General features: G+C 42.2%; 1 protein-coding gene across 3 annotated transcripts; it reads left to right on the top strand.

The window, feature by feature from the left end:
• The first annotated feature begins 1,793 nt into the window (after positions 1-1,793).
• Positions 1,794-14,653, top strand: UBLCP1 (ubiquitin like domain containing CTD phosphatase 1). 3 transcript variants are annotated; one of them, XM_079319440.1, is made up of 11 exons: positions 1,794-1,925; positions 4,142-4,335; positions 5,172-5,263; positions 5,672-5,757; positions 5,846-5,961; positions 7,022-7,120; positions 8,071-8,108; positions 10,204-10,302; positions 10,737-10,853; positions 12,205-12,332; positions 13,636-14,653. In XM_079319440.1, exons 2-11 carry the CDS (start codon positions 4,182-4,184, stop codon positions 13,661-13,663), a joined length of 957 nt encoding a protein of 318 aa, XP_079175566.1. In that variant the 5' UTR covers positions 1,794-1,925; positions 4,142-4,181; the 3' UTR covers positions 13,664-14,653. The 3 variants fall into 3 exon arrangements, with proteins under 3 accessions (XP_079175566.1, XP_079175568.1, XP_079175567.1); XM_079319442.1 differs by having other exon boundaries at positions 1,809-1,867; XM_079319441.1 differs by having other exon boundaries at positions 1,817-1,925; positions 4,145-4,335.
• Positions 14,654-23,128: the final 8,475 nt, after the last annotated feature.

Here is a 23,128-nt window from a genome sequence, read left to right on the forward strand (position 1 = left end):
TCCTTTTCAAGAGAGCTTCCTAAAGGCCAACCAGAAAAGAACAATATTTTTAACAAAATTGCAAACACAGAGGTGATTACACTGGATATTGTTTCTGTAGCCTGAATTTTAAGCAGGTCTGGAGGGTGCATATTTTCATGACAGGGTGTGACTTTAATTACCAGCTGCAGCTTTGGAAGCTTTCCAGCACTATTGTAACATGCTGCCACAGTGCAGAGAACAACTGTGTGTCATTCATGCAAAAACAAAACCCTTGGTGACTGGGATACAAGCAGAGTCACTGATTTTACCTGGATTTAGGTGCAGCCAGAAACTAAACTTGACAAGAACTATTATTACAATGGTTTCCCACTTCTACCACTCTCCTAGAAACCCAAGTGGTGTTTTTACACTAAAAACTTGAATACGGAACAAACTGAAAGTACACATCCAGGCAGGAAATACATTAAATTATTATCCTCTCAGGAAAGAGATCAGGTTTCTACACAGTTTTTGCTTGCACTGCCCTTCTCCTCTGAGATTCCCTTACAGCAGGAATGGCTCTTGCAAGTTCCAGCAGCCACGCTGAAGAAACTTCTACTCAGTGTACAGTTCCCTCTGCTCTTATGTTCCCTTCCCTACTTATTACCAAATTAAACAGGGAAAAATTATCTAACTTCTCAACACTGCAAGACATAAGGTAATGAAGGACTGAAATCTTCCTTCCCCAATTTTAACACCTCCTCTACTGACACCAAGTGGAACTAGTCTCTGTCACCTCCATGTGATTTCATGTAAGAAACCACACTTTACCAGAAAATAATGTTCTTCATTTTATTCTGCAAAGCACAACCACTGAGTGAAAAGGCCATTTTGTGGTAAAGTCTACTTTTTCCTTCTACATCTGTTGCCTAAGCACAGAACCACTGCAGCTGAAGGCAGTTCCCAAGAATCCCAATAGTTGAGAAGTGTCAACAGACACAGCATGTGCCTGTAGAGAGTCAGCTTTAGGAGAGAGAGAGAGTTTTGAGTCATAGAATCACAGAGTGGTTTGGGTTGGAAGGGACCTTAAGAGTCATTTCCTTCCAAACCCCCAGATTTGGGAAGATGCCTTCCCCTGGGCCAGGTTGGCAGAGCTCCATCCAACCTGGCCCTGGAAACTGCCAGGGATGCCAGCTTCTCTGGAAAACCTGTTCCAAGGCTTCACCACCCTCAAAGAAAAGAATTTCTTCCTAATATCCAATCTAAACCCACTCTCTTTCAGTTTGAAACCAACCCCCCTTGTCCTGTCACTCCAGGCCACCACTCTCTCCACCTTCCTTGCCATCTGCACTCAGGCACTGGAAGGCTGCAATGAGGCGGCCCTGAGACCTTCCCTCCTGCAGCTGAACAATCCCAGCTCTCCCGGCAGAGCTGCTCATCCCTCTGCTCATCCCGGTGCCTCGCTGCTCTCGCTCCAGCAGCTCCACGTCCTTTCTGTGCTGGGACCCCAGAAGGAGCACACAACAACCTCCTTTCGCAGCTGACAGTGGAAAGAACACATTCATGGCAGCAGCTGCCGGTGCGGCGGCGCAGCTCGGCTCAGGCCGGCGCTGAGGCGGCGAGGGCTCCGCGGGGCCGGAGTCACTCAGCAAACAGGGAGGCAACGCCGCGGCCCCGCGGAGCTCCCGTTCCTCTGCCCGGCCCCGCGGAGCTCCCGTTCCTCTGCCCGGCCCCGCGGAGCTCCCGTTCCCCTGCCCGGCCCCGCGGAGCTCCCGTTCCCCTGCCCGGCCCTCACTCGGCGCTGCCCGGGCCCTGCCCCGCATATCCGGGCACCTCCCGCTTCCGCCGCGCGCCACTTCCGCTTCCTGCGCGGCGGAGCCGGGACGGAGCCGGTCCCGCTGCCGGGGTGAGCGCCCGCTCCGCGCTGCCAGGGCGGGGGCGGATCGGCGGCCCCGCTCAGCCCGGTGGGTGCGGCGGGGGCCGGGGGGAGGCCGGGCCGGGCCGAGGGGCCGGGGGCGGGCGGGTGTCGCGGCCGGGCCGGTGCCCCCGCGGGGCGGGAGCGGCTCCGCAGCCCCGAGCGCTGCCGGGGGAGGAGAGCGGCGCTGGCACCGAGCGGCTGCGCCACCAAACCCGGCCCCGCTCCTCTTACGGGGCTGTGCAAAGTGCGGCCCCGTGCGCCCAGCGGGATTTGGGGTGTTTTAGCGGGTTCGTGTTTATGTCCCTTAGTGGAGCTTAAAGATGTGGATCCTGTCTTCCGAATCGTGCGAGGAAAGCGGTGTGGTGCTGCAGTTTAACAGCACAGCTTGAATCCCTTCTCTGCTTCTTGGCTTTCCAACCCATCAGGTCTTGGTGGCTCAAGGCTCTTGTAAAGGCTTTGGAGATGAAGTTTACTAAAGAAAGCTGAATTAGCTTCAGTTCTGCACAGCGCCCAGCCCCGATGGTAGAACCCTTGGAAATCCCTGTGTCTTTTTCTGCTCCCAAACCAGTTTCCCATTTTCCTTGATTCAGACCCCTGGGTGTTTTAGCAGGGAATAAAAGTATCTTGTTTCCCATAGCATTTGTCATGACAGAGCTGTAGATCTGTCAGGACTGAGGGTTGGTCAAGTGCTCATCTCTGGAGGGATGATCTTTTCTATTTAGAACTGGACACTGCAGAAGTTTTACTTACTGTTCTTGTCCTGTGCATGTTCTTGCAGAATGTTTTGAGGTGTTTGGTACAGGTAAGAAATCAGACAATAAACTCTTATTTCTGACTCAGTGTAAGGATTATGAACAGGAATAATTTATGATAATGACATTGTGTATCCACAGTGCTCCACAACATGCAGCCTTAGCCTCAGTAGAATTTCTTAGTGTTTCTAAGACTCCTTTTTCATGAGTCTTTTCTCTTGTCCTACCAGGTCCCAATCTGATTTGACAATATATGGGAAAAAAATAAATTCATTTCCCAGTGATACAAGTTTTCCTCTTCTCTTTGTTCCCAGGGCTGTTAGGTAATAGTGTGGAGGTGAGACCTGTAGTGTCCTTAGCACAGAGGTTGTACCAAGACTAATTCTCATCTGCTCTGAGCTTGGTGGCTGTGCCTGAGCTATTACTGTGCCATAGCCTTTACTGTGTAAAACAGAAATATTTTTTTCTGAGTATGGGTAGTCTCTGAGAATACAAAGCCAGAGAGGAAGAAGGATCACATTTTTGGCTTCTGGGGCTTTTTAGAATTGCCCGACCTGCATTTCTTGAAGGTTGATACCCTGGATTTTTCACAAATCTGCTCTCTCTTTGAATATCACTCACTTGGGGACAATTTCACCATCAGTGGTGCAGAGGCCTTCTCTGCATCTCCTGACTGTCAGTAGCAGCCTTTTCATACCTTCCTAGCTCCTTGATTCCATTGCTAAGCCCCAACAGACAAAAAACATGTTCTTCCTTTTGCATTAAGCTAAAAATCCTGTTTTTCTGCTGTGTTTAATGTAGGACTAAACTGTTAAATACAATTTGTATAAACGATGCTGTGTAAATTAAAGATAGTATAATTATGGTTATTTTGTCAGCACTGCAATGAAAGTGCAGTTCTTTGGGTGTAATTGCATTGTGTGGGTGTGTGTTTTGGCTTTGTTTTCAAATTCCTGCTTTGATGTTGCTACAGTGAGATGTGACCTGGGGTGTGCATTACTGCAGGTATTGCACAGTGGAAGGGATTAGAGAAATCCAGTGCCAAAAACAGACTGTTGGGCTCAGAACTATTTTCATGGGTTTATATATGTTAGAGATTTCATATTTGCTGCCCTGTTATTACATCTGTAAAGGCACCCATGGCTAGTTTGGTTGCATAAGTGTTGCAGAGGACATTTCTGAGCTTTGCAATGGCTTTTGTGGTGCTGCAGTGCTGTGCTGGAGTGAGCAGTGCACAGGCTGTACCTGCACAGAGCACACAGCAGATGTGAATGTGACATTGCTGAAAACATCCAAGTGGAACTCGGAGCCCCAGTTTTAACACTGTTTCTCCCTTTGTTTCAGCACTTTGTCAACACATTTGTCATCTGCTCAGGGGAAACAAACAGCTCTTTGATGCCCAATATAATAAAGAACCAAGAATGCTTTAAGTAGATGTTGTAGTTTGTCTTGTGAAAAGAGCAGTTCTCCTCTTTCTTCCTTACATGATCTTTGTGTTTCCCTCTTGCAGCAGATTTTTCAGACAGTAATACTGAACATATGCTTCAAGGATGTCTCTCTCTCTCATAATAAAATGGGGTGGACAGGAGTACACAATAACCTCACTGTCAGAAGAAGACACAGTGCTGGACCTGAAACAGTCTCTGAAAGGCCTCACTGGAGTGTTACCAGAGCGTCAGAAACTGCTTGGGCTTAAAATGAAGGGTAACTGTCCTTATTTACTGCTTGCTGAAGATGTTCCTGAGGTGTTTAAGGACAAACATCCCCTAATCCTAGGCAGGATGTGTGCACTAACAGAGCACCCACTTCCCAATTGTAGCTCTGGAATGAACTTGAATATAGGCACTTTATACATCACTGGATATTGTTTATTATTAATACATTAATAATAAGTCGACACTGCTCTGTCCTGGTGGGGAAGAGAATTGAGGGGAAAAAGTAAACCTAATGGGTTTAGAGATAAGAATTGTGATAAGAAGAATTCAGTGACTGAAAGATAATAAAATATGATACAATACTAAGTATCGTAATAATGGTCATGAAAAGAAGCAAGAGAGACATAAAATCCAAGAGAAGCCAGTGCCACAATCCAGTTGCTCAGCACCCACTGACTGATGCCCATCCAGTCCCTGAGCACAGTCAGTGTCTCCCAGCCAATTCCCCCTGTTCATACCCTGGCCATGAGGTTCTGTGCTGTGGAATATCCCTTTGCCCAGCTCCCCCAGCTCCTTGTGCACCTGCTCACTGTCAGAGCACAGGAAACTGGAAAGGTCTTGATTTAGAGTAAGCACTGCTTGGCACCAACTAAACCACTGGTGTGCCATCAACATTATTCTTGTGCTAAATCCAAAACACAGCACTGCACCAGTTACCAAGAAGAAAATTAACTCAATCCTAGCCAAAATCAGGATACTGTATGTGATGATAACACAGCTTGGCATAGCTGGTATTTTACAGGGAGCTTATTTTAATTAAGCATGGAATGTTTTGATATTTTTCTAAAATTTCTATCCCAATTAAAGGAAAAATCTGCATTACAGGCAAACCTGCAGATGATGATGTTAAGCTTGGAGCCCTCAAGTTGAAACCAAATACTAAGATAATGATGATGGGCACTCGTGAAGAGAGTTTGGTAAATAATTTGCTTTTATTAGCTTGAACAGCAAAAAATGCTTCATGTTTTCTAATTGTGATTTTAAATTTTGAGTATTTCAGTCATCATTTTAAAAATTATAATACAGTAGACTTCTGTTGGCATTTTTTATGTAAAGTAAACTTTGCTCTAGAACTTTCAGAGCAATGTACTCATGAAACTCCTGTGGTGTTCTGCACTTGAAGTACAAACCCATTATTGTGATACTCACTGACTTTAAATCTGAACAATCATCAGTAAACTTTAGTAATTCTTTCCACTAGTAAACTGTAACAATTTTGATTAAATAATATTACTGCCTTGTAATGTGCAGTAAGAGAAATTTGATATCCATTGTTATTTTCCCTCACTGATCCTCGTTATCTTTTATTATTTTTATTCCTCTAGGAAGATGTCCTTGGGCCACCTCCAGATAATGATGATGTAGTCAATGACTTTGATATTGAAGAGGAAGTTGTGGAAGTAGAAAATAGGTTAGGATTTCAAGCTATTAAAACAGTTTGTTATTGACTGTACAGTGTGCATTTTAATTAACTGTGACTTTTTGCACTGTTACATCAGGGAAGAAAATCTACTAAAAATTTCCCGTAGAGTTAAAGAATACAAAGTGGAAATTCTGAATCCTCCTAGAGAAGGGAAAAAGCTGCTGGTGCTAGATGTTGATTATACATTATTTGGTGAGTTTTTATGAATTTGTGGGTTTTGTTTGTTTAAGAGCTCAATTTATTTGCCAAATCAATAGGTTTCTTGATTTTTGCTTTGCTGTGTTTTACAACATGACTTCTGCTTTGTATGATTTTGTGATCTTCTACTCAAATTTTAAAAAGTTGCATGTTGTTGATTTTAGTGCAGCAACTATTTAATTGCTGTGAAAAGACATAAAAAAGCAGCAGTTTAGTCTTCTGTCCTGATAGTCTGTCCCTTGACCACTTGGTCTTGACCATCACAGTAGCAGAGAGCAAGATATTGTAAAATAATTACCCTATTTTGTACCTGATTGACTCTAGTTTTGGGGGGTGTGGGAGAACAGCTTCAAATTTTATTTACATATCATTACTAAACATTCACTAAAACATGTTTTACTTGAAAATTCTGTCAAGCTGGTTTTTTTTGAAAGCCAGAATTTTCCTTCTGACTTCACTTTCTGGTTTGTAGGTGTGCCATGTCAGCATGACTGTGAGCAGTAAATAATTCCATCCCTTATACTTTTTCCTTAGCTTTGCTGTTTGATGACAATTTGTGTCCAATCTGACATCAAAATTCAACCTATTTCTAAGTTTAAAATTTTTGTTGAGAGATCTTCTGCTGGCAGATTTTGCTGCAGTTTTGCAATTGGAACAGGGAATGTTTGCATCTCTGGAATGAGCTTGATATATGTTCACACAATTAACTGGGCTAGGTTTGAAGGAATCTCTTTCATATCTGGCCTATTACTAATTTGCTAAGTGCACATATGATTTCCCCTGACTCTTCAAAGATATTCATACTCAGAGATCTCTTGATTTAATTACTGCTAAGCCCTCAAGTAGCTGTGAGACCAACAGATAAATATTCCCTCTGCTTTGTCTTTCCACCTTTAGAATGGGAATGGCAATTTGATATCAAATAATTCATGATCTTAAAGTGCTTCAGTGCTCCCCTCATTAAATTCTTGGAGTCTGGATAGAAAGGAAAATCAGACTGGACTTAAGTAACTAATAAATTAATACTGAATTACTTATCTCTGATTCTTTTTAGACCACAGGTCATGTGCTGAAACTGGGGTAGAGCTGATGAGGCCATACCTTCATGAATTCCTGACTTCTGCATATGAGGATTATGATATTGTAATTTGGTGTAAGTATTATACTCTGTGCCTAAGAATTTGTTATAAATTGTCATCCAGAGCAGAGACTCCAGGAGGGAGGTTTTTATATTGCTTTTTAGTGTGAGTCACAAGATCTAAAATGATACAGAAATGTTTGACTGTGATTCACACAACTATTAGAGGTATTTTAGAAAAATACCAATTCTTATGTGAAAAAGCACCACATATTGCTCACAAGAATGGGTCAGCATCACTTAACTGAGTGTTACTTTGTACAAAGAAGTGCTTGAAATAACAGAGCTGTTATTTTCAACATTAGAACAGTGTTTGATAGTGATTTTACAAATAATCTCAATCCAGACAACACACAGTGAATTCCAAATGAGCCAAACTCTGCTGTCTGCAGGAGTGGCTGATCCTTTGCCTTTGCATTCCAGTTCAATTCCTGTCCAACAGCTAGAGAACAGACTTTAGCCAGTGCAAAGTTCAAACCATATTAAAATTGTATTAAAAAATACCATTTTCATAGTCCTGAATGTTTCTACATATTCTTAGTTCAGTGGGCAATGTTGACACTTCATCCTTTCCAGATTTTTTGTATTCCTATCATTGCTTCCAGCAAGAAATCCTGCACAGGCACTGAGGTTCCTCAAGGCAGGTGTATCCCCCTTTTGTGGTCTTGCAGGCTGTAGTTCAGTAGCAGCTGATCTAGAAAATGGTTTAAATATTTGCAGTTCTTCATCTAGTTGTTCATTTGGAAAGAAAGCTTTTCCAAACAAAAATACACTTCCATGAAGGAAAACTGTCTTTAAGGCAGTGGCCCTAAAAGCTGCAACAAGATGGATCTTTCTAAAATTAAATTTTGTGTAAAAATTTGGCATATTAAATGAACAAGTTTTTGGCTTATTAATTTTTTATTTTTTTGTGCATGCCAATGACTTGATAAAGTATTCTTTCTGTTTTCTTCTTTTTATTTCAGCTGCTACTAATATGAAGTGGATTGAAGCCAAAATGAAAGTAAGTTGTTCAGAAAACATGATTTATTTCTGTTCTGGGTAATTCTTTATGCAGTTGGGCTCATGCTCAGCTTTGTAGAGCAGGTTAGAAACAGGGCAGGTTGTATGAATCATAACCTGAGTTGTTTCAATTTCCATAGTCACTTGAAATGATCTTTATCAAAAACTTGATTAAATCTAATTTTAGAATTCCACACAAACTATCAGCAGTAGGTGCTAAATTTGGCAGAACTAAACACAAGTCAGTACCTGCTGAAACTTGGATTTGTCACGCAGCCCTGCACAGTTGCTTTCATCTTGCCTCTAATTATAGAGCTCCAGTCTTTAAATGGGATTTTTTTAAAGGAACAGACAGATGTGACATGCTGGAGTAGGTTATCAAGAGGAAACTCTTTTTATATTTATCTGTATCACTTGCAGCTGGGGGTTCTGTTGTTTCCTCTGCCTTATTAAACATCCCATAAGAGCTGTTTCACTTTCTGGTTTCTTCCCTACTGGAATCAGGCAGGAAGCCAGTTTTGAACAGCTGACCTCGTGGTAAACATATTTACAGTCAGGCTTAGCTGGAAATCTAATGAGCTTACTAAGAATTGCTGTGTGTTTGTTTGGTGGGTTGGGGGTTTTTATGTTTATAAATCAAAAATTATTCCTACTCCACGAAAAACCTTTCCAAATTTAAGCTTTTATTATCCACTATTTTTGCAGGTTTTCATAGAGCAAAGGACATTTTTCCAGTTTTCTCTTCCTCAAAATAATTAATTGCTACAATTTTTTCTAAACAAAAACACCTCTCAGAAATGAGGATCTTTAATCAGAACTATGGAGTTAATGCAAGTAAAAATCAGTGTTGAGCCTTGCAAACATTGCATTCTTGTGACAGCATCACATGATTATATTGTGTTGTCACAGTGGTGCTGGGACTCAATCTTGTGGACAACCATTGTTCAAAACTGGGCTCTTTCCCCTGCACTGGTCACCTTTCTGCATTTCCAGGTTGCTTTTCCTCCTCCTGTCTATTGGGATTCTGTTGGGATTCCTGCCACTATTTGCCACTTTCTGTTTCTCCTTAAACTGATGGCACCAGAGGTGCTTCCCTTCAAGAATCCACTTTTGGTCAGGGAGCTGTGATTACAGCAATAGTTAGAATTAAAGTTTCTGTTTTAAATTACAAAGCAGGAACAGCATTAAAAAGAAGGGAATATCAGACAAATGTTATCTCTCAGTTACCACCCTTTTGTGCTTGAAATTCAAACATTCTAGAACAGCTGGTTCTGTCAGTGTAACAGGATACTGACCCAGGTAGGTAGAACATTTCATTTGCAAGATTCCATTTTTAAATAAAAACAAATCAGTTAAGTGTGGCTGGATAGTTGCAAGAGAGCTGCTACATTGGGTATTTTCCCTGTTACACAGGTTTGCATATTGCTATTGTTTCACACACCAGAAATTGTCAGCAATATCTGTTGTACCACATCAGCAGATTTTACTTTTCAGCTTTGGAAAGGATTTGAAATGGAAATTATGCTCTCTCATCTAATTTAAGTTTTTTATTTCTTAAAAAGGTTGTTTTACTTAGAGTATTTCAGGAGTTACCAAATCTTAAAAGTGCAAATTGACACTAGCATTGGTTATCTTGGACATGTGCAGGAGGGAACAGGGACAGTGAGCTGTTCCTGGATATTCCATCTTGGATTGGGCTGTGATTTGTGCAAATCCCTGTCAGGAACAAAGAGCAGCCAGAAAACAATTGCTGTGAAGTTAAGCTGAGGTATTAGAACTTGTGAGAGGTTATGCACAAAGGTATGAGCAAAACCTCTCTGTATTTTGCCTTCTCAAAGCAGAGTTGCTTTGATGTTCTGCCAGCATCAGCTGTTAAGTTCCTGATATTAAACACTAAAAATAAATCCCTGTGTGCACTTTTATGATCCTCATTGTGTAACAGATCTAAATTTCCCCAGGTATCTATTTTTGGCATGTCTTTGGTAAACCTCCACAGCTCACCCCGTGACAAACAATGCACTATAGTTGTGATTCCAGTTGTTGAGCAGTAAATCTGTCATAATTAGAAGCTTTAATCATAAATCTTTGTGATGCAGGAGCTTGGGGTGAGTACCAATGCAAACTACAAGATAACTTTCATGCTGGACAGTGCTGCCATGATAACAGTGCACACTCCTCGGAGAGGATTAATAGATGTAAGTATCAGTTTTCTCCTAATCTTTTTCTACATTCAGCTGGCATTTTATCACACCCCTTTAAAATACTCAACAAAAAAGTTGTTCAGGAGTTTTCATGCAAGAAAACTGCAAGAATCATGGAACCACAGATTTTTTCTACTGAAAGTCTCTTTTAATGTTTTGAGTGATATATTTAGATGTCACAGCTTTCAAATCCAATAGTAGGAAACTGCTGCAAGAAAAGTACCAACAGAAAGGTTTTCCTTAGTATGAGGGGTATTTATATTATTTTCACATCTTCCTTTGGTAAAGCCAAACTACCTGCTAATGGTAAAGCAAAACAATACAAGTGTTCATTCAAGTTAGGATTCAGATTCCTATAGATGGCATTTTCATCTCCTGCATGTGATCTGATTTACCTCAGATAACCTTGTGTTGTGTTGTGCTTGCAGGTGAAGCCTCTTGGTGTTATCTGGGGAAAGTTTTCAGAATATTACAGCAAAAAAAATACTATTATGTTTGATGATATTGGCCGAAACTTCCTGATGAACCCACAGAATGGACTCAAGGTAATGCAAACTGGAATTTTCATTTACTGCTACTTTTTCTTGATACTTCAAGAAGTACTTTCTCCTCCTTCTTTGCTGTAGCATGAAAAAAGACTATACTTAACTAACAAGGGTGCATGTTTTGTTAAACCTTTTCATTTACAGTGCCATTTGTCTGGCTTAGTATTTCCTTAATAGCAGTATTAAATAAACCTTGTGTCACTATTAAGTGAGTGTTTGAGAGATTACCAAAACCAATGAAACTGTTATTTCTGCATAAGTTATACCTGCAAGCTGTAATTAAGCTGGGCATTGCTGCCAGGCACCATTGAAAATGTGATGTTCAATCTCCAGAGTGGTCATATTCAAAAATAAGTCAAATAACAAGTGGCTGTAATTTGTGATAATATGACAGGATAATCACAAGTATTCTATATGAGAAGTAATTAGTACCTTGAGCCAGTTTGACTGTAGAACAGCAAATATTTCATTTTATGTAGCTGTCAACCAGTGTGTGCTCTGTTATTACTGCTGGTTCTGAATAAGAAAAGTCCAACTTAAATTTCTTAATACATGTGATGGTGGAGCAGTGTTGTACTAAAACAACTTGCATAAATTTCTCTAAAAAATAAAAAGATGTTTTCAAATGCAGAAGTTCAAGATGATGTCTCTCTGAAAGTATGCATGGTGTGAAGAGGGGAGCAGTTGATGAGATCTAACAAGATGATCTTAACTGGAAGGAGAGTCAGGAATAGCAAAGATCTTGCTGGGAGAGGATTATCCAGAGGGGTCCCTCTAGCTCACATTGGAAAGATGTTTGTCAGTGTTGTTAACAGCTGTAGACAAGAGCATTGAGTCACTAAAACAAGGCCCAGGTGTAATGTACTCCAAGCTTAAAGCAGTTGTCAGATGAGCTTTGGTTCTGAAATCTCTTTTTGCAAGAGTTCTGGTTGTAGTCAAAGGCTTTTTGCTGAAAAAAAGCATCTGGTTCCAATGATGTCACACAACTCAGAAACCTGAGCTGAAAACCTCTCCTGAAAAAATCTCTGTGAAATCACATTAGAAAATGTACCAGTCTATTCCAGTTCATTTTATCAGTCTGTCTGGGAGGGGAAGGCTTGAACAAGTGCAAGAGAAAATATTTTTTTTCTGCTTGGTGCAAGCTAAAAACCCTTCAGTCCAGTTTGCATGAGTGGGGCAAATTGGATCTGACCCCTACTGGAAAAGATTTTTCTTCCTCTAACCTGTGAAAAGTTATAACTTGTCATAGTACTGAAAATATATTTTAGTCAGGTGGGAAATGATAGAGAATCTAAAGTATTTTTTCTTTCTGTGAGCAAATGCTTATACCTGGTTTATTTATTTTGTGTAGATAAGGCCTTTTATGAAAGCACATTTAAATCGGGATAAAGACAAGGAGCTTCTAAAGCTCACCCAATACCTCAAAGAAATAGCAAAATTAGATGACTTTTTGGAGCTGAATCACAAACATTGGGAAAGGTAAGAATAAAGTTAAAGTCTTGCTTCCTTCTGTCCCTGACCCCTGTTTTGTTTGAGGTTGTCTCTACAAACATCAGAAACAAGGGAACGATGAACTTTGTAACTTAGTTATAAAGGTCCTCTAGTTTGAGGAGAATTTTAATAGGGCTGCAGTGTTGAGGTAGCTTCCATAAAATGATAAGATTTTGACAGAATGCATCTGTGTTTTCCTACTTCTCCAGTATTCAGCCCTGCCAATTATGCAATTGGGCATCCTGAAAGGAAAAGAATTTTGAAGGAACGTGGTCCCTGGGAGCCTCTTTCTTTCCACCCCAGCCAGCTTAGGCTGTGGGTTCAGATGCCAAATTTTTTTTAAGGCAGCTTTTCTATAAGTTACTTGAAAGCTTTGTTGTAGTTCTCAGACACCATCAAGGCTGGTTGATATTGCAGGATTCATCAGCTCCAAGTTACTGTCTTAGGAGCAAGTCTTCCAAGTGCTCAGGGCACCAGTTAGCATCCTAATTCTTGCTTGAAAATTATTAACTGAAGGGCTTGATCAAAACTATTCTTGGTTTTATGCAACAGCGAGAGGCATCAAATCATGTGAAGAAAAACTATTGGAAAACCACTCCTTTAGTGTTTAAAAATGGAGCTTTACAGGCTTGATACAATTTCTCTTTTCTGATTAGAATAGAAAGTGAAACGTTAAACCTTAAAAGCAGTGAAATTCACTGGATATTTCACACTGACAGTGAAATTGCTTGGATTCTTTCTCCTAGAGTATTTGCAAAGCCTTCACTGTCACACCACATAGGCAGATGCTCCAGCTCTGGTGCTAAGAGAGCTGTGAGATCAGAATACAAGAGCAATTGAGAGTCACTCAGATTCTCCAGAGAAGCCACTGGAGGGCTGTTCTTTTCAGGTTATGCTGGATCAGTTCATTAAAGTCCTGAATTTATTTGAAGGAGTGCCATTACTAATGGGCCTTTTTATCTTAAAGGATATAAAAGCCACTTCTCCAACTGATGTAATTTTCCATCCTCTTAGAATGAAATAAGTTTCCATTTCCTTCCTCCCTTTTGTTTAAAATTCCTGATAGAGTCTTAACTGAAACATGACTTTGAGTTACCGCAAGATAACCTATCATGGAATTGAAATCAAGTGAAAATCATAAGTGGTATTAATTGCATTTCTAATTTCTGGTTATCAGTAGGAGGATTGTTAATGAGAAAAGGAAGCAGAGTCATACTTTGATCTTAAGATCCCAGGTATATTTGTGGCCACCTCTTACTTGGTGAAAAACTCTAAATTTTGTTTCTTTCAGGTATCTTTCAAAGAAGCAAGGACAATAACACTAATAAAACTGTGTGGCACTGAACTGAAGGGAACATCACTAAGATCATTGGACTTTTCCTTGCTTTTGTGCTAGAGTATAATAGTGCTGGACACTGGACCCAATGCCAGAACGACTGCTAAACTTGGTCTTCCAGTTGGTTGGTTGTGGGTTTTTTAAAAGATCACAGCAATAAGCTCAAAGTGGGAGAAACAAGTCAGTTGCTTTTTCTTGCATTCAGTTCTGGTGTTACTTCTCAAAATACTTTCCTCTCCTTTGCTGCTGAAGTGCAACCATAACCATCAAAGACCAAAACCATTCTGAGACTAGAAAAAAAAATATTTAGACCAAAATCTTGATTGAAAAGCCAACCTTGGCAGTGTATGAATTGTATAAGTCCTCTATTCCCTCCATCTTTAGAAACAGTCTCCCTCTCCCATTCCAGTATTTAAGTCTATAAATTACAAGTTGTCTGAGTTTGGTATGTATTAGTATGTCAGTGTTTCTCTGTGCAAGACAGTAAGATGGGAAAGTACCACCTCTGTGGCCAGTTTATCCCAGTGTGAACTTGTACTATAAAGCAGTGTTTACTGGAAAACAAAAGATTGAAGTTTGAGGGAGAGAAACCCACTGTTATTTGGTCAGTGAGAAGCAGTCTGCCTGAAAAATCCCCGTGTGTCAGGTAAAGGGTTTAAACCTCAGATGGGAAAGTCACATTCCTAACAAAGCATGAACAAAACCCTTGTTCTCTTCTAGCTAAATCTTGTCAAAGTGCAAACACTGTGTTTAAATACAATATTCAGCCATACTGTTCTTAAAATATCATTTACTTGCGCTGCTTATGCCTGCACTATAGAAGTGTGATGTGACTGCTGTTTGGCATTTCCAACACTTGTGCATTATGCAGTTCATGGATTTGAAAGAAGACTGACCCTTTCAAATAAAAAATGGTATATATTGTTCTTAAGGAACTATAGCAGTTGTGTAAATAATAAATACCTTTTTCATACTTTGTGTCCTGTGCTGCCTTCAATGTTTAGTTTGCATAAGAGGAACCATCAATAATATTAATTTGCGTGGTGGGATGGAGGATTTGTTTGGTCCCAGAGACACTGGGTTTGCATCAGGAGTTCAGTAGGAGCCTGGTCTGTGCCTGTGTGGATTAGGGAAGTGGTGCAGCACCAGGCTGGCCAGGAAAGGAGCCCTGACAGCACATGTCAGGCTGTCAGGACAGCAGGCACAAATGAGCTGTTGGGATGAGCACGTGAGGCTCCAGCTCAGTGACCTGTCAGAAAAGATCCAGGTCTTTGTGCAGGGCTCTGTGTGCTTTAGTGCCAGCCCAAGCTGCCTTTGAAACGAGCAAACCAAAAACCTGATGCACAAAAGTGGTGCTTTAGGTAAATATGGAGGGTGAAGATCTGCAGTTTTGTCTCCTGGAGCTGATTTCTGATCAAGGAGCTGCCTGACCCCTGTACAGACAGCACAGGGAGAGTCCCTGAGCTTACAGCAGTGATCCTTCCCTGGAAAGGCTGCAGCAGCAGAGATCATGGAATGTAGGACTGCTGTATGTGCACTGGAATTCCTCTGACTTTGAACAGTGGAAAGAAGGCAAAGCATTGCAGTTATATCAGCTGTGGAGTTTGTGCTGGGCAGAGAGAGAAAACCAAACCAAGGGAATGTATTGAAACATGTGCCTGTATTTTTTTCCTCAAAGTTGGCCTACAAACAGAAGGTTACAGTGAATGAGCAATACTCATTTCTTTTGCTTCACACAAGGAAATTTTAAAAAATCAGTCTTTATTTTATTTCAGTGACAAGGTGGTTTTGTCACAGAATTTGAGAGTTTTCACTGATCTGAAGGAGATGTGCACTCCTCTTTCAAATATTTTATAAGCTGAGCTGGAACATGTGAGTGTGATCTCAGTGTGGTGGCATCACAGAGCTGTTGCTTACTAGTTATGTCTTTTATGACTAATATCATTTCCCTTACTGCATTTTCTATTTGAAGACCTGTCTTGCAGTTTGATTTGGTTATCTTCTAAAAATGCTGCTGGGATTTACTTGGCTGAGATTTTTAAAATCATGAAGATGTGGGTAAGGCAAGCACAAGCCTGATGTTCAAATGACTAAAAGAATCAGGGGTCACTGATGGGAGAGTGGGATATAAACGGTGAAAGCAGCAGGAAGAAATCTGGATTTTGTTGTCATGGTTGGTTGTGGAGGGAGGTGGCATCAGCAGGTTCAGAAAAGAGTTCAGCACCTTCATAGAAAAGTCCACAGGGAGAAGCTAAAGGAAATAGCACTAAAGGGATTAGGAAAGCCTAATAGCCTGCAAGAAAAGAATTGGAGGTGCTGAGGAAGGTGGGAGTGGGTCACACAGGGCAGCTCTGGGCTGTACCTACAGTGGGACTGGGCCAAACCACCACAGTTACTGCAAGGATAAATAAATGGGTGGTTTTCTCCCTATCCCCACAACAATGTGTTTATTGCTCATAAATGCAGAGGAAAACACCTGTGCTGATTTTTTATTGCTCCGATAGGAAAGGCAGTTTTGACCTACTTTATTTCCAAAATGTCATTAAGCCTGGAGAATAACTATGGACAGCAAAGTTTAAAGGTTTATCCCCTGCTAACATTTACTTTCCTTTTAGATTATATTGAGGTGCCTGAGAAGTATTTGATTAATGGCTTTCACTATCTCTATTAAAAGCAACACTATTAAAGTATAATTAAAGAGGGGGAGTGTACAGCTTAATTACAGAGCTCATAATTCACCATTCTGCAGAATGCTGGAGAAGCATTAAATGAAGTCTGAACCATTCCAAATATTTTCATGTGTCAGAGACTGTCTCAGGCTCCCAGTACACGTCAAACATTTTGTATGTTGTTCTGTCTGATTATTCAGACCAGAAGAGACAGTCCATTTCAAAATGAAGTTATTTCAGTAAGCCCTGGATATCTGACAACTCCAATGCCTCTCTCTGGGATGAATGCTCATCACTGGAGGTACATGGAGTGACAAGTGAAGCCAGGAACTGAACTGCAAATTCAGCCCCACAAATCCTGCTGCATGACTGTGAAATCTACAGCTAGTTGCCAATTTTTATTCCTGACTTGACATTCAACTGACAGCAAGTGGATGCCAAAGGGTTTAAGACAATTTTCCACTCTGTCTGTTCAGGATGTATTTAAGACTGATGTGAGAAGTGCTGAATACTTGCTCCCAGTAAGACAAAGGTCAGGTTAAAACAGTATTTCAGAGGGTAAAGAGAAGTGCACAGTTTTCCTCATTCATTAAAGCTGCTTAAAACAAGAAATGCTGGATGAAGAGGCAGAATCCTTGGACATTTCACTGTTGTCACCACAGCAGTTGTGGCAGGTACCAGTGGATATTAGCAATTCCTGCTCACAGTGAAGGGTGCCTGATGAAGTGCTTTAGCTGAGGGGGATTCACAGAGAAAAAATTCCGTGAGAAGAAAATGGTGAGGAGGAGAACAGCAGGAGTAGATGATAAAAACCCTGCTCTGTCCTGGAGAAGACAAAGGCCATCTTCAGGCATTACAAGTTTATTGTGTGAGCAATATTGGCAATATCTTGTTACCAGGGAGTATTGCTGACATCTGGGCTTTGAATGGGCTCTGCACCAGCAAGGACAAGGTTTAGGTACAAGCAGCCCCAAAGATGCAACAAGAACCTGATGGCAGGTGAACAGCTCTGGTCAGGTTTTCCTAAAAATGCTGAAAACCAGCTCTGAGGGCTCACAGTGCCAAGTTTGACTCTCTTGGTTTATCTGCTGCACCACAGCACTTTAGACCTGTTTTTCCCAGCCAATCTCTATCATCCCCCATTATCCTTTAGACCACTGATAATCACACTAAGCTTCAACCTCATTCCTGCATCAGCCCTTTTCTGCTGGTTTTTATAACAGAGAACTTCAAAATGAACTATTTATATACTGATAAGCTTTCTCATACAGCCCTGAGCTTCATTATTTATGCTTATTTAGGAAGTTTGCTCCTCTCTGGAGATCCTTTGATGCTGCTTTGAGCACTTGGATGCTCATTTAGCTCTCAGGAGTCCGTGCAGAGCTTGGCCTGTGTCCTTGCCACACACAGTCACATACAATGCCATGCCATTAATTTCTGTGTCTCTCCTGGCAAATGGTTTTCCCACCAATTCATTTTCTGTTAAGAATGGGTACAAGTCAAAGGGAGCTTGTTCTCAAATTGCATAATGCTCAGAGCACTAAGCTGGGGTGCTGGGCACAGTAAAAAGTGCATCATTAACACTCCTTGAAAGTTTTTGTTGTGTTTCTTTTTTTTTCTTTCCCCCTTTTCTTCTTTAAAACTGCCTAGTTGGAATTGCACACTCACTCTGCTCATACCCCACCATTTGTCAAGGTGTTTATGCATCAGAAAAGAGCAGCTTTTTTCATTTATCACAGCAGGGGCCAGGTTTGGCTGCAGCTCCTGTGTGGAAGGGGACTGGGTGACCTGGAGCAGAGCCTGCATGGCCACTGCTGCTGAGTGGTGTCCCCTCCTCCCCCTCAAACACCCTAGGAGACTTTGACCTTGCTGTTTTGAAATTCTAAGATTGCATCAGATTTTTAGTACTAAATTAGTAAAATTAGTTAAAGCATTTGATATTTAACAGTGGGAACCTTTTCTTTATGGTTTGTACTGCTCTTGAGAGGAAAGCAAGTCAAACTCAGGACCAGGGCATCAAAGAAGTCACAATTCACTGCAAATTCTCTCAACCTTCACATCAGATTGGGCTTTTCATCTCCAGCCTGTCCTAGTTGCTGCAAGATCAGCCCCTGGATTTTGAGTTGGATCTGTCACGCTCCTTCTGGAGCACAGAGTGCAGGGCCAGACAGCTGGGCATGAATGATGGCTCACAGGCTGGTCAGTAAACTTGTTTAAATTGTTTCACATTGGAGGAAAGTGTTCACAGATGAATAAAAAAAAATGGGTGTCAGTGCTGAGCTCGTTCAGCAGTTCTGCTTCTGAGCATGTTCTTACAGTAAAACTGTGGGTAAAAACCTTCCCAGCTTTGTTGTTTTCAATGCTCTATGATTTTTTTTTTCCCCCCCACTTCTTAAAAGTTTCTTGGTGTGGGTGTGTTGTATCTTTCCATCTCTGTTTCACTGGCCCAGTGGGCTCCTGCTCCATGGCTGTGGCATGGGAATGGCTCAGGGGCTGGAGGAGTTTTGGACATGATTGAGCAGCTTCAAGCCAAGAGCTCCTCTGGTGACCTCCCAACTTCATCCCTCAGGTTAAAGTTTTCAGGCTTTCCTCCCCCCAGTTTGGGTCATACTCAAAAAACAAATGGCACAGTAAGAATATTGTAAATTTTACAAATTCTAGTAAAACTTTCTAAGACATCCTGGTTCCCAGGGCAAAATGAGGTGGTTCTAGAATTGTATTTTGCAAAACTTATGATTTTTTATCCAGTTTTCTATATTCAGTTCACATTTCATGACATACAGGGGTGTGTGTGACATTTGTGAGCAGTGAAAGCTGCATCAGTTTAGTGGGGAAACACGAGCAGAATTTCAAGCAGACACTTAAACTGCAACTGATGCACTTCTGGGTCCCTCTGCTGTCCTAATGATGGATATTTCTTGAATCAGGACCAAAATGAGCACATTTTTGGAAAAGTTAAGTGTATTAAACTGCCTCAGAGATGAAAATGATAAAGTGATGTGGGATTTTTTTTAATTTGATTAATCCCTTACAGATGTGACTAGACAGAACAGGTATGCTGCAAAATCTTTTTCTATAACAAATGGTACTAAATTAAAACCAAAATTATTTGTGTCTAACACTTGAAGGAAATTCTGAGCTTCAGATACAGAGGGTTTGTGATTACACCTAGGCAATACCCCCATTCCCACAAATAGTAAATTAGTTGAGATAAACACATTCAGAAGCTGATAAGCTTCTTTGGTTTGGATTTAGAGAGTAGCTGCCATTGGAAGAAAGGCAAATAATTGAAATTTCTGACTTCTTTAAACATAATCGAAATATTGTGTTTTGTGTGTGCATTTCCACTTCCAAAAAATTTAGGTAGATATAGTTCAGCAACCATTAAATCACATAACATTCAGCTTTATGGAGTTGAGATGACAGTGTTGTCACTGATGAGTTCATAGCTTGTCTTTCACTCAGCCCAGCAACCCCTGGCCAAGTTTATGATAGTTTGCCTCATTTTAAACTGAGAGATGCTACAAAATAGGTGTCTATTTAAACTTAGATCACTGATGCAGAGATGTTCATTGCCCTCTGATGCTTGGAAAGGTGTGTTGGGAGCTCCACAGCTCCCTGCTGGTCCAGGACCCTCAGCTGGGTGCTGGGATCAGGGATAAGGGTGAATTAGGGAGAAATTCCTGCCTGCATCTCTGCTGGCCCTGCAGTTAGCCCAGCACCTCACACTAAGAGGTTATGGGCAGCCAGCAAGATGAAAACCCCAAAATGAGCATTAAATCTTTTGAGATTAACATATGAAACCCCTTAATGGAAATGTAGGCACCACAGATAATTACAGACCCACTGACTCAGTCAAGTACAGGGCACAATTCCAGAAAGTGGGGAAGGAAAGAAAGTCACAGTATTTTCTCCAGAGAAACTTGAATCAAGCCAGTAACAACAATTACTAAGTTGTCAGACTATTCAGGCAGAAAGGAGGGCAAATGGAGACTTGAGGGCAGAGTTTCCAGCACTGGTCCATCTTCCACAAGAACCAGGTGAATTCTACACCCCCCTCCTGCATTGCCTTTCCAGAAGGGTGAGCAGAAGCCTGGGGACAAGAATGGGACAAGCACTGTTCTAAAGTCTGGAAGGAAACCAGACAGGAGCTTTTCAGCTCAAGCTGCTGCCAGAATCAATTAGGAGGGGACAGCTGGATTGCAGCAGCTTTACAGGGGCAGGAGACAGCAGGAGTGACCTGAACTCACCTGGCAGGGACAGACGGGCAGGGGGCTCCTGCAGCCCCTGCCAAACCCTCTGCAGCCCTGCCAGGACCTGGCAGCAGGTGTGCTCACCCAAAGCACTCCTCAGCCCTGGATCAGTGCTGCTCCCCTATTCCTGGGTCACAATGAAACACGGGCACAACAGGATTTTCTCAAGGCAGCAAAGATCTGCCCCAAAAGCAGCAGGGCAAGGCTGGAGGGGAATCTGCAACACCCACAGGCAGCATCTCTGCTTCCACCCCCACCCTGTGTCAGGGATCACCTGCTGCTGGAGAAAAGCCTCAGCTGCAGAGCCACTCAGGCTGATCTCAAGGAAAGTTTTTGCTTGTTTTGATTCCCAGGCTCAGTGCTGAGTGCCCTCACCTTGGCCAACCCAAAACAGGGAACTCAGGAAGCCCCTTTGGGGTCAGCAGTGCCCCTGAGGCATAAAGAGCTTCCACTGCCCCAAGAACTCAGTTTTCCTGCTTGCTGGCACAGCTTGACCATGGGGCTGCTCCTTTACCCCAGACATCCTCCCATTTACCCCATACCAGCCCCTAAACTGCACATTGTCTGATTTTAAACACAAATCTCCACAAGGAAAGTGTGGCTCTCATATTTCCATCACCTTGCCAGCACCCACGAAGCAACAAAGCCATGGCACAGCCAGGAATCTCAAGTGCTTTTCACTTCATTCTCACAAAGCACCACCAGCCAAGGACTATCCATTTGCTAAGGGCAGGGGTTAAAACTCATCTCTGATTACACTTTATCCTCCCTCCTGTCCCAAAAGCACAGAGCTGCTTTTGAGGGGAGATGAGGTTTGATTGGTCAAAGCTGAGTGCACAACTGGAGTAGCTGGAGGAGAAGAGCCCTGGGAAAGCAGAAATTAGGGCTAACCAGCAGAAATTAGGGCTGTTGTCTGAGCTTGGCAAGGAGGATCACAGAGCTGTCTTAATATCTGACATCTGCCAGACTCTAGGAGCTACCAGAGCAACATTTGCAGGACGTGTCCCAGGTCTCTGATCAGGGTTGCAAACAAAACAGAGCCTGAGGTTTAGTCCACTGGAGCTGTTGGCCCTCTCCCATACAACACCATGCTGATTTTTCAAACAAGTTTTCTGCCACTGAGTAGGAATTTGACCTCAAATTAGAAGAGCTTACACTGTGTAAATTAATAAACAAATATATAAATATTTTAGGAAGCTTAGGTCTCACCTAATCACTGTCCAGAAGCTGCGGGTTTATGAGGAAAAAGAAAAAAAAAAAAAAGGCAAAACCATTTCACAGATCACAGCCTGGCTGGTGCCAGAAGAGACACAACAGAAGCACCCAGTCTGTGGCAGCATCCAGTGTCCATCAGCAGTACTGCACCCTGCCCACCCCAGCCTGGACCATTCCAAGGGATTGGCAGGACCTGGAAATGGCACTGAGACAGGACAGCAAACAGCAGCACACCCTGGGCAGCTGAAGGTGCTCTGAGACCTGCTGGGGTGCAGGGGGCACACAGATGCTGTGGCTGTGCTGTCCCACAGCTGCTGGACCCAGGAGCAGGCACTCCTGTGCCTGTTTTCTCTGGGGGGAAATCCTGCACAGAGGCAGAGCCCAAGCCTCAGGAGGGTTCAGTGAAAAGTGCAGCAAATGTGCCATGCTCAGAGTTCCAGCACTGATGCTAAATCTCAGTATTTGCACCTGGCAGAGTAATCAAAAAAATCCCCCAAATCACAGAGGTACAAAGTCCAACTCACCCCAGCTGCAGTTTTCTGTCCCCAAATTTCTTCCTCCAGAGCCTGCAGCAAGGTGAGCCATGCCTGTGGGAAGAGAGGGGACTGAGTTCTCTCAAACCAAGAAAGTCATTGCTTTTCCCCTTTGGAGACTGTGCCCTGTGCCTGAGCTTGGTGGGAGGGGGGGATCCTGCCCGAGCAGAGCCTTCAACCACTAAAATTGCATTTTGTTCATTTTCACAGGGCTGATCTTCCCCCAAAGGTGGGCACAAATCGAGGATTTTGGGTTCCTCTCCAGCAGGACCAGAGCCCATTCCCAGCTCCTGGCAGTCACCAGAGGGAGCCCAATGCCCAGGAACAGCACATCCTGCAGGGACAGGGGAACTCTTGGAGCACTTCAAAGTCTTTCACCTTCTGCCTTCACTCAGAGTCAGGATTGACAGATCAAAATAGGGTTTTCTTTTTGGTTGTTTATTAAATCTTATCTAAAGTACAGAGTTCTTCAGCACTTCTAGCTATCAAGCCAGAAGTGAGAAAATTGAGGTGAATCTAGGTAGTTACAAAGTCTTTTAAAGGTTAACTATCCATCTATATTATTTATACTTTTGAATCAATAACCAAAATTCCATGACCTGCACTGCAGTATTTCCTATCCAACCAAAAATTACCTGAAACCATGAAGAAGAAGGAACAAGAAGAAGAGACAACACCCAAGAACCTCCATCTTGTCCCATACTCATTACTAGATTCTAAAACCTCAAATTCAAAACCCTTCACCATGTGAAATCACACACTTCTATTGTAACTACAC

Source organism: Erithacus rubecula (genome assembly GCF_903797595.1).
Source record: "Erithacus rubecula genome assembly, chromosome: 16".
In the NCBI taxonomy this organism is placed as follows: Eukaryota; Metazoa; Chordata; class Aves; order Passeriformes; family Muscicapidae; genus Erithacus; species Erithacus rubecula.